The 12,259-nt window shown below is 39.1% G+C and overlaps 1 protein-coding gene across 5 annotated transcripts in view; it reads left to right on the top strand.

Annotated features, from left to right (window-relative positions):
* Positions 1 to 12,259, top strand: part of kcnab2a (potassium voltage-gated channel subfamily A regulatory beta subunit 2a) — a 117,498-nt gene that overhangs the window by 87,330 nt on the left and 17,909 nt on the right. For all 5 annotated transcript variants that reach the window (XM_028448117.1, XM_028448119.1, XM_028448118.1 and 2 more), the window contains 7 exons: positions 1,085 to 1,128; positions 2,391 to 2,428; positions 2,709 to 2,788; positions 9,296 to 9,340; positions 9,866 to 9,910; positions 10,378 to 10,421; positions 11,107 to 11,193. In XM_028448117.1, coding sequence (XP_028303918.1) covers positions 1,085 to 1,128; positions 2,391 to 2,428; positions 2,709 to 2,788; positions 9,296 to 9,340; positions 9,866 to 9,910; positions 10,378 to 10,421; positions 11,107 to 11,193 — 383 coding nt within the window. The remainder of the gene's footprint in view (positions 1 to 1,084; positions 1,129 to 2,390; positions 2,429 to 2,708; positions 2,789 to 9,295; positions 9,341 to 9,865; positions 9,911 to 10,377; positions 10,422 to 11,106; positions 11,194 to 12,259) is intronic.

Genomic DNA, 12,259 nt, shown 5'->3' with positions numbered 1-12,259 from the left:
TAGACATTATATACTTCACTTAATTGCTTGTGAAAAGCAGGATTTTATTCACTTGTTTTTTTACACATAACTGCTGCACACTTGGATGACGTTAGAATACCAAAGAAAATGGTTTAGTCCATGTTCATTGGTTTGCCAAAGGACGTTTTGTGAAGCAATTCAGCAATTTTATGGTTTCACAAAACACCCACACAGTCCCACTCACACACATGCAGCAATAAATGCAGTCATGTAACACACATCTGCAAACCTCTGTCTGTCTTGACTATTATTTTATTTATTGCCACCGTTATTTGCAGCCAGTCCTATATACTAGATAGATATCCTCCCACAAGCTCACTTTGACTCCTGCACCTGTTATGTTATCTGCAATGGCACACCACTTTTGTCTGTTTTTACAGCACCAGCCTATTTCATTTAAGGTTGTCAAAGCGAAGATCTTATTGTTGGTTTCAGTTTTTCTCTCCTTCACAAATCAAAAGACATAAAACTGCTCAAACCTTGGTAGATTTGAAGATGCAGTTTGAGTTTCTCCTACCATAGGAAGGAGATTTATGATCCCTCTGCAGTCTGTCACAATGTGACACTTTAGGAATCGGGGGATTTGTCATTTTTAAGAGCTTTTTTAACATCGAAGCAAAGCTTTCAGTGGAGAGATTTGACTGTGCAGCAATTGGCAAAGTGCAGCGCTTTATGAGTGAGTTTTTGTGAGTCGTCAAGTTTTTTTTGATGCTATAAGGATTTTTTTAAGATGGCATTTAAAGGATCTTGTGTGCTGTTAGTAATTTCACTGGGAGTCATTATGGGGCCTGGATCATATCTTGGGTTTTGCTGCACAAGTTTTATTTCCTAAATTTAGTTTCCTACCTTACCCATCACCTCTTGTGACTGTGTCGCTGTGGATACAGAAAAGTCAGCTTCTAACAGTTACAGTGGTTCTTTGTCTTAAGACTTATCAACAAAATGTACATAATATTAAGATAGTTATTTACTTTACAATCCGAACATTTTATAGTTAAAAACTAGCACCAACAAACGAAGCAAAAACTCATTGGTTTTAATGTGATCCTCTTATTTTTGACAGAAACCTTGGGAAGTCGGGCCTGCGGGTGTCCTGCCTTGGATTAGGTAAGATTACCAATCCAGAAATATGTGTTTAAAAAGTATTTGACAAAATGGTAACAATCAGACTTGATAAGTGATTTTTTCTTGGCTTTTCCTTTATGAAATTGTCAATTAAAATTCTCAGAAATAAATGTATACCTAAAAAAAGTATATGTGTATGTTTAATGTACTTTAATGACTTTATGACTACCTTTTTCTTCCTCGATACATCATTTGTGTGTTTATTCATCTTTTTAATAAATATTAAAATCAAATAAGTTCAACCATCTGATAAGCTTTAACCAGTGGTTGCAAAGGCAAAAAGTTCAGTTTGCAACTTCATACAAGTCTAATCATCTCCCAGCTGTTTAATACCTCTGGTGCTATAGTGGTTACCCCCAATTTCCACTGGATGCGGCTCCGCTGCGTTACGTCACCGCCTCAACAACGGAGCTGTTAGGTTTCCACTTTAGTCTGTGTCTCTCTATTTCCACCAGGTCCGCTGCGGTGCGTGTCTGCTCCTTCCCAGTGCCCTCCACCAGGTATACGCAGGACTTCTATTTCTGGCGGACACCGGTGCACGATATATCAATCAGCACAGAGCAAATGAAGCTAAACAGGAAATTAAGCACGTACTCCGCAATAAAATATCGGGTTTTTTTCAAAACAAAACACTTCAGAACTACGTCACCAAAACGTCATAATGTGTCAAAACAAAATCACATTAACCGTGTTGTTTCCTCTCATACTGTAACTGCACTGTAAACTGCAGCAACTTTGATTTAGTTCATGTTTTACTGGTGCAGTTTTCTCTCTTCTCTGTTGGCTGTTGACAAAGTCCAACCTTCTTGTACTCCTTCGTTTAGAACACTGACCTGTTTATCTGTTTATTGTTGTGTTTATAACACATAACTTTAACTGCGTTCTCGCGCAATTGTGTAAATATTGTGAGAACTGCTCTGTCTCGTGACGTCACAGTCGTCCAACCGGAGTGCACCATGGCTCACTCAAAACGCAACCGGTGGGGAATACCAGATGGCGGACAGCAGGGCAAAACCGGATCGGTGCCGTGGCGCAGCGGAGACGTATCCAGTGGAAAACCACAGTCGGTAGCACAGATTCCTCAGAATTTACACACAGAGCCATCAATATAGAATCAGGGACACTTTTTCCAAGCACGCCTTGTTTTTTATGCATTCATACAGAAAGTGTAGTTTCACGTCTCATTGTCCTGTGTCTGCTACTGTTTGTTGCGTTTAAAATGATTGCCATTGCTTCCTCTGCAGGAACATGGGTGACATTTGGTGGACAAATAACAGACGAGGTGAGAGCAGATGTGTTTTGTCATTTTCCATCAGTCAATGGTTGTGAATGGGAACACTTTTTATTATATGGCATATTTCAAGCTGTTTTCACAATTTTAACTATTCTGACCTGTAGTCTGATGATGCTTCTAGAAATCTTCAACTGTCAGTGAAGAAAAGTTAATGCCTCTGTTACCCCCATTGAAGTGATTCTAATAAGTGGAAAGTCTTAGCACCTCAAGGCAGTCATTACCCCTTCCCTCACCCTCCCTTCCTGTTTCTCCCCCGGTTTGCAAACAGATGGCAGAGCAGCTGATGACTCTGGCATATGAAAATGGCATCAATCTATTTGACACAGCGGAGGTCTACGCTGCTGGGAAGTAAGTATATCCTGACTGGTCAATTATCAATGAATAGTCATCTCCCAATCCTGCCTAAAAAAAAAAAACAAACAAAATTGCACAATTGAAATAAAAACTAAAGCAGTGGTTCTTTACCTGGGTTCGATCTAAACCCAGAGGTTGGTTGAGTCAGTCTTGGGTTGGGCAGGCATAAAGACACACAAAAAAGTAAAAATGTGTTAAACAAAATAAATCTCCTTGGTTATTAAAAGATAAATTATGATAACAATTTTAAATTAGATTTTTTAAGTATTATTTATGAAAATAAGTGTTTTAAACAAAGCAGAAAAATTGGCCCAGGCTTACGAGTGTGCGTCTGAATAAAATATATAGCCTACTATGTTTTGAAGAAATCATGTTTTATGGTTCCAATTAGAAACACACACCTATCCTTTATACTTGCATTATTCCTGTTTGATTTGTGTAGGGCACCTGGTTAACTACATCCATATTGTATCATAGAGTTTATTTGACCTTTATTTAACCAGATTAGTCATTGAGTTTTGTGAATCACTGCACTAACATTATCTTAATAGAAGTACACTACTGCACTACAAGCTTCGTCATATTTAGTTCAGCAGTACATTTTTATGACTTGAGCGCTCAAGGGAATGAAAAAACCAATGCAGCTCTATCTGTACATGTGGGTGTAAATAAAAGTGAGTTTCTTTCTTACTATGGACTTTATATTTTGTTAAGTGCACTAAGATTACTTTGTTGTAATATGTGCTATATAAATAAAGTTGAATTGTATTGATGTACCGTAGTTTGAGCAGCAAAATATAAAGTTTTAAACCCAACCTGCAATATAATCCAGCAACCATCAAAAATTAGGTTTTTAACTGAGATTATAAATACATGTAACTAAAACTTTTTGGTGATTTGTTTTCACTCTGAAAACCTGATTAGGGAACTGCTTGCTGTACCCAGCCATGTGCCATTGTCCTTGTTTTAACCTGTGTGTAGTGGGGTATACAGGGTGAATGTTTTATTTTTATCTTTGTAAAAGCACTTTGAGCTGCATTTTATTGTATGGAAAGTGCTTTTTATAAATAACGATTGATTTGATTTGATCATGGTACCATTGCTGTAGGTTTCCATGGACAACCGGAGTGTGCATAAGTTTCCTGCGAAAGATTCAGCTTCCATTCACTGTCCTTAAAGGGACTGGTGACCCTACCTTTTATTTTGAGTCAGCTGGGATATAATCCAATGCAATGCAGATAAAGAACAAAGACGGAAGTTTAAAAAAGTATATTTGAAAGAACAAAAGTAGCACTTGACGCTTTGCATCGACTGCTGCTTAACTAAAGAGATGAGGAATTCTGACAGCACAGGTGCAGGGTGATAACACACAGTGTTACAAAACAGCAAAGGTTACATAAATAAAACATTCAAGGTTTGATCATCTTCTAATTGTCTCCTGTTCCCTTATCTTCCGTGGCAATGATTTGAAATCTTCCAGGTGGAACAAGCAATGAACCTTCTCCTTATCTTCACACCTTTTCTGTGCAAATACCTCCAATCGACAGAGTTATGGGCTTTTTAGAGACAAAGGAAATGTATTTATCTCTCCTAGACAGTTGTTTCCATCCTCTTCCTGTCATGGTCAAATTTGTGAGACCTCTGATATTTGTGGTCTTAATTAGTACAGATTTTTTTAAAACCTCTGACAGCAGCTTTCTGTTGACGCTGGATGAAGGTTTACGTACTCGCATGGATTAATCTGTCTTTGTAGTAACTAAAAGCACTTTGAAATAATCTACCGGATTATTCTTTGCAGGGAGGATCCCTGATTAACAGCGCCGAGTTGTTTTTCTTTTTAAATCCTCCCAGAAATAGTTTCTTCATTATATTTACAAAATCAAAATCTGAAGGAAAAAAGAGGCGAGGAAACAGCCAGAAGGCTGCAGTGGTTTGTCTGTCTTGTTCTGAGTCAGACCGTCAGCAGTTGTCGTCTGATGCTTGTCATCAGAGCAGCTTTTGTCGTTCTTGGTAGTTTTCAACACTCTCTTTGTCTTGTTGTTTTATGTCGGTGCCAGAAAAAAACAAGCTGACGGTTGATCTTTGACACGAAAGTAAAACCATCTCCGTCTTTGATCGCCGTGCAGCCATAAAACAAACTGCAGGTTAACAGAAGGGGATGACTGCGGCACGCACACGTGTTGGAGATATCATGTCACACAGCTTGAGTGTATGTGCAGAACAGGTGTTAATCCTGACAGCCTCCACCAAAAAAAACAAAACAAACTGTACCCAAGAAGCTTAAGTGACTCAAGCTGCATGTACCAACAAATCACACACTTTGCACATCAGAATAGAAACAACTTCCATGTGAAGATTTGGCTTTACAGCTATTTAATCAGTCACAAGTGGATGCGAGTGTGCTGCAATGTTTATTCAGCGTCGAGAGCAAAAGACAAGAAACATCAAACACATGAATACATAAGAGAATGTAATAGATAGTTCTGATTCCCTGGTGTGTTCATTCTAATCGACTGCCTTTGTTCACAAATATTAATAAATATACCCAATTGCACAAATAAACGTGTTTTGCTTATCCTTTTACTGAAGCTGCAGTTATCAGTAAACACACACGCTGTCAGCACATTTTAATGTACGTTGTAATTAGCAAAAAAAAATTGCTTTGCTTTGATTTTCATTCTTGATGCAAAGCCAACCTTTTTTTTCTATATCAGTAACAACAACCTGCAGAATTACTTTGATATCCCTCAATATTGATTCACAAAAGGAATAAATAAAGAAGCAGCTTTGCAATGTACTGGTGTCTTGTCAGGGGTGTGCCCAGCAACCTTGTATAGATGTGTAATAGAAGTTTCTTGCAGCTTCTATGTTACTCTGATTTTTTTTTTTTTTTAAGCCAGAATTAGAATAACATGTGGGTGTTGATACACTTGTGGTGCTAATACACTTACTGTTACATTTACACAAACATTTACACTTTTACACTGCAATGAGCTTTAGCCATTGTTGTTAGTCATGCTGGGGGTTGGAGCCTACAAGTAGAAACACAATCACTTGTTTCTGGACCAACAAATAAAATAGGATCTTTTAAGTTCATGTTATAGAAATATAAAATTAATACAGCTCAGAAAGATATATAAAAAATAAATGTATATAATGTATTTATATATAACTAGTACAGTGCCCATCGGAAGTATGTATTCATATAGTGGGAGCTTAAGTAGAGATTATGGCCAGATGAGTGTGTTTGAAGGTTGGATGTACAAAGAGGTGTACATACTCTCTACTCTGTAGTGTTATAAAGGGGTATATTTGCGGGTGCAAAGTAAAATAGGATAATTTTCATCATCAAACTTACTCTTCCTCATACATGAATATCATCATCATCGCTTTGACCCACATTAATTGCGGGGCCGCTCGGTTAAACACCTCCGCTCTCAAACTAAACTTTCACACACACCACACACTGGACCTGGCCGGCCTGGAGGACCCTACGGCTCGGTTCAGTCTGACGGACTCTCTTCTTCTTCCTAGTAATCAGCAGCCATGTTGCTACTAAGCTCCGCCTCCACTAATAACTTCAGAGATTTTTTTAAAAATTTTAATCCATCCATCCATTTTCTTCCGCTTTATCCGGGGCCGGGTCGCGGAGGCAGCAGTCTCCGCAGAGATGCCCATACCTCCTGATCCACGCACACCTCCTCCAGCCGTTCTGGGGGAACCCCGAGGCGACACTAGGCCAGCTCAGAGACATAGTCCCTCCAGCGTGTCCTGGGCCTTCCACGAGGACTCTTCCCAATAGGACATGCCTGAAACACCTCCCGAGGGAGGCGCCCAGGAGGCATCCGAAACAGATGCCCGACGCACCGAGTCGCTGCTCCTTCACGTCGAAAGGAGCCAGCTGAAGTGGCTCGGGCATCTGTTTAATTTCTAATTTTAATTATTATTTTTTTATATTTTATTTTAGTCACATACACTTTTTTGGATTGTGACCCCATTTTAGTATCACAAATTTCTGGCAATCGCAAAGAGATCTTTCTTCTAACAATTATCAATTATTATCCGTTTTTTCTTCCGTCTGCGTTAACTCCTCTTACACCGTTTGTCGGATTTTGACAAATAAGCTATCAAAAAATTCAGAAAGTTCCAGAGATTTATGCTATTGCTTTTGTGATTTGTAACTTTTAAACATTTTGACTTATCATATTTTTTCTTTTCCATTCATTTCTATGGGAAATTTCAGCTTTTTCAACTTTAAAGCCCTTAATTCCCATGCTCCTTACCTTGGTTGCTAACTGCCGTAAAGCTATACTGACGAAGAAGAAGAAGTCGACTCACCTTAGTTGTAAGAACTGTTTTGTATAAAATTAACTACTTTTCCTCTCTTGAACTTTAAAAATGGCAAATACAACAAAGGAAAGATTTTCTTTTGCTGACTTGCCTGGACCTTCATCCAACAAAGAGGCTCTGAGTGAACCAAAGGAAGCCAAACATCCAGGTTCAGACTCCAAACATGCAGAGGGGGCACACAATGGATACATAGGACCACATGGTTTGATTGAAGGTTCTCCCAGCAGCGGGGCTTCATTCCATGGGAATCCAAATGATGCAAAGCAGCCGCCACGAGCCACTTTAACCCAATCTGTCCTTCAAAGACAAAAAAAATCTCAAAACTCAAACATCTACTGGATTGGACAAGAACACAATTGCTGGAGAAAACCCAGCAGTTGGAGGAGAACCTGCAAGAAGCACAAACCAACTCCAGGCTTCAAAGCTCTGAGGAAGAAATTAGCATGCTCAGATTTTCACTGGAGGAGACAAATTAGAGTTTATATGAACAGTGGAATGTGTGGGAGACAGAGAAGGATAATTTGCTGCATGACATTGTTCAGTTGAACAACCTGGTTGAGCAGCAGGAGTGGTTTTATGTTCATCAGCATGATGAGGTTGTAAAGACCATCCATGACAGAGAATTGATTTGCACAAGAAGGAAAGTCTCATGGATGAACATCTACAGAGAAACACAGAAATGAGAAACGCTCTCAAGAAGGCGGAGAATGACTCAAAAATCCAGATAGACCAGTACAACCAACTGGTGGAGGAGAAGGTCAAAGCTTTGAAGATAATCGAGGCATTAAAGGAAGCGGACTGTCTTAAAGTGAGACAATACCAACATCAACTGACCCAGCTACAGACCGCCCTAGATGAAGCGCAGACACAACTTCAAGTTCATAAGTGGTCTGAGCACGCCATGACCATTTCCACCCCGATGGCTGTCATTCAAACACAGAAAGACACACCCCAGCAGGAGGAGGAGGAAGCTCCAAAGATGAAATCACTATGGAAACGCTTCAAGTGCTGGTTTAAAAGCTTAAGAGCCGCATCATAAAAAGAAGTCGATTAGAGGTGAAGATAATGATTCTTGGAGCAGGAGAAACCAAAGATGAGAGAACAAAGGCCCTGGAAGTAACCTCTGTCATGCTGTTGGGTGTCACCTGACCAGCAAATGGTGAATTGTGTTGTGTAATCAATCCAGTCTGGTGACAAGTGTGAAGCTTAGGTATAATGGTGGTGGCTGTGAACAGAGAGAAGGATTGAGTGGTAATACCTAAAACAGGTATTTGGCATCAACGTGTCTAAAGTTAAGCCCAGAACAATTTTTAGGACCCAGCGCACCCCGTCACCGACCCCAACCCCCCAACGGGAGGGCCCTCCTTAAGTCTAGCACCACAGACCACTCGGCTACCCTAACACGGTGTTAACACAGGCACATTACGTTTATGTAGAAAAGGTTCGGCAGTGACGGAACTGCGCATGCGCACAGGAAGTGATGGAACAATAGTCAGATTTGTCTGAAGTCCGGGTCCGGAACGATAGACACTTTGTATTTAATAATTATCAGAAAATGTTCCCAATTTCTTTTAAGCCTATTTTTTTGGACAAATTCAACACACAATGAAATACTATATTTTCCTGTAATTTATTGAAACAGGATTATTTTATGCTGTAGAGGCCATTTTATCATGCTTCTGACAATATGAGACAATAATTAACTACGTTTTACATAGGAGACCATATTTACTTACTATGGAAGTAATTACATAAAAGTTACAATTATTTTTATTTTATTTTTTTTAAATAAATCCACTTTTAACTGTTTAATTTCATTTAATTTGTTTTCATTTCATGTTTTTAATTTGTAGATTAAGCCTTAGTGAACCAATGTTTCAGACGCATTTAGGGGTTTATGAGAGCCCTCTGTTCCACAAACGATAAAGCATATGAAATTATGGAGCGGGTACACAAGATTTGACAAAACTGTGGAGGTAGTACACGGGAAAAAAAGGTTGGGAACCACGGCTATAAAACATCCTTTTTGTGTGTGCTCTGCTGAAATGAATTGATTAGTTTGATTTAAACTCAAATCCTCCAGCAGTCTGTTGCAAACACCATAGTCTATCTGTATTTAATCTCCCTTTCTGTCTGTTTTCTTCTCCGCAGAGCTGAGGTGGTGCTTGGAAATATCATAAAGAAGAAGGGATGGAGGTACGAGGCACACTTCTATTGGGTTTGGTCTCTTTTAATTTCCGTTGGCGCCTGCTCTGCTCTGCCTAATCTTGCATGATCTCCTACCTCAGCTCATATTGAGGAGGCAGTGTGTTGTGAACTGGAACAGGGAGGGGTGGAGATTAAAGATTAATGTTTGCAGCCGTGCCCCATACTCCTGTATCCCCCTTGAATAATGGATGAACTTCCAGGGACTTGTCTTACTGCTTTGGAGGTCCTGAATCAATGTGTACCTCTATAGACCCTTTATCAGACTGGGTGTCAATCTTATGGCGCTGACTGGCACCATCAGCCTCATTCTGGGATGTGCTTGTAATGTCAAAATGATGGAAGACAGACATGTTTTTCATTGTTTTTTGTAATATGATCTAATGTGAGGCCTGTAAGCTTCACTGTCATCTGCCTTTGAAATGCACCAGCTCATGTGTTTTTCTCTTTCCTGCTGTAATATTGTGTTTGTTTGACCGTAGCCGCATCAAATACACCTTCATTTTCCATTTTCAGGCGTTCGAGTCTGGTGATAACAACAAAGATTTTCTGGGGTGGAAAGTAAGTTTTATCCTTTTTGACTCGTCCAAATGAGAAACCATCCATGTGTGATTTCTATCAGCTAGTTTAATGCTGATGCTGCCGGGAACCGAATCGCCCGTCCATCCAAACAGTTGGCTTGTGTTACTGAGGCATAGCAGGGCCGCTTGGGTGTTTCACAAAATTCATTTTCACCAAATTTTGCCAGATGGCTTTTTGCCTTGTTCACATTGACATTGTAAGCATCTGTATCAAAAATGGAGAAACTATTAATGACCATATTTACCATTATATCTGATATCCGTGAAAGTTACGCATTGTTTGGTTGAGCAATGAAAATAGTGAGAAAGTGTGCCACCCTTTACAGATGTTATATTGACCCAATTTTTGGTACAGATGTTCAAAATATCAATAGCCACAAGGCAAAATGTGATTAATTGTGTCTAAGTTACATTTTCTGGTTTTTGTTTTTGTTTTTTCAATTACAGAGCTGAAACTGAAAGAGGTTTATCTCGAAAACACATTATAGAAGGTAAGATGTGCTGAGTGTTGATAGCTTTTAGCGCGGATTAATGAATTTGTTTGTGGAATAAACCTAAAAGAAAAACAAATGGATGCACTGGACTAGGGCTGGGCGATAATGACCAAAATTCATATCTCTATATTTTTTCTCAAATTGTCGATATTTAGATATACAGCTCAATCATTTTAATTCAAATAAAGTCGAGCTGGGTTAATTTTGCTGATGCAAAATACCACACAGGCGCATTTATTAACAAACAGCTGCACAATCTGTGTCGCTTTTGTCTTTTTCTCCTATAAGGGACAGCACGTGTGAGTGACTTCTGTACTGTGGCTTCTTTAGGGGCAGGTCTGTGTTAGGATGCACTCAGCAATCCATCCAACAGTGCTTTTCATGCTGTTATGAGAAGTAACAAAAGCAGCCACTCTTAAAATCAGTGTTTTGATACAAATTAAGCTGTGAAAAATATACATATTGATATAGGCAATATTGTAAGTTTCTTTGTTTTCAAAATAGAAAACTTGATATATCTTGAATCTCGATATATTTCCCAGTCCTACAATGGACTCATTTATTTATTCTTACTCTTTTTGTCCTAGTTTCAAACAGGACTATCAATGTCAGCAATAAACACACAATCACAACATAGCTACTGTTTCACTTTATGTGCTTAATCAAAACGTTTCATTTCCAGGTTTAAAAGCATCTCTAGAACGACTGCAGCTGGACTACGTGGATGTGGTTTTTGCCAACAGACCAGACCCCAACACACCGATGGAAGGTAATCCCTCTGCGTTATTTATCACCTTTTTGTTAGCAGCTCCTGTGTTTGACACACTGCCTGTAAGACTAAACACCCTTCTTCTGTCTCTATGACTACTGTAACACCAAGTCTAAGATGCGGCACGCTCTTCTAAGTTTAACATCTATTTTTAAAAGCTGCATGTTACCCTGTTGCTCCCACCTCCACAGTCAGATTAGGGGAGAGATAGTGATGCAGAAGACCTTTAAATGGCAGAGAGCTAACTGTGTGGGCTCAGCTGGTCACCCAGGATCCATCTGCTGCTGCCGTGTCAAAGGTCTTCTGTAGGTTGGAGTTCACAGAGCACCAGTCCAAACCCTGTTTGGTAATTTGCCGACTTCGGTTCGCTTACATCACGGCTCCTTTAGAAAGAGAAGCTGGTGTTTAATGTAAAACTCAGAGAGGATGCTTCTGCCTATCAGCTCTCTACTGATTGGACATTGTTCACATGAATAGCTCAGAATGTATGCCATCCCATTCGCAGCCATCTGCTGTGTTTTTATCTGGCAGTGGCTGAAGGGGTAAACATGATGAAGGAGAAGTGAACCTTTTGTTTGTCAGTTTACTGAGAAACCACACAGCTTTTGATCGATGTGTGGATGATTCCTTTTTCTGCCAAAGCACCGATCATTACCCGATGCGCTTGTTTTTTAGCCGAAATAATTTTATAAGAGAAAATTCCACTGTAGATTATTTTTGTTACCTCGTCGTAAAAGGTCATTCACAAGTGTTTGTTTATGTATTTGTTTGTTTATTAGTCTTTTAGCAGGATTACGTCAAAAGTACTGAACAGATTTTGACAAAGTTAGACCTTATTCAATTCAACTTTATTCATATAGCTCAAATTACAACAAGTCATCTCATAGCACTATCACATGAACAAGTGTGGAGTAAAAGAATAATCACTTAATTTTGTAAAGCGACTTTAAGTTCCCAAAAAAATCACTGTGTAAAATTGATGTATTATTATTATTATTATTATTATTATTATTATTGTTATTGTTATTGTTATTATTTAGCAACAGTAAGAAGAAAAAACTCCCTT

The sequence above is a fragment of the Gouania willdenowi genome, chromosome 5 (assembly GCF_900634775.1).
Source record: "Gouania willdenowi chromosome 5, fGouWil2.1, whole genome shotgun sequence".
NCBI lineage: Eukaryota > Metazoa > Chordata > Actinopteri > Blenniiformes > Gobiesocidae > Gouania > Gouania willdenowi.
The sequence above is the reverse complement of the archived record's forward strand: the minus strand, read 5'-3'. Positions and strand labels throughout refer to the sequence as shown.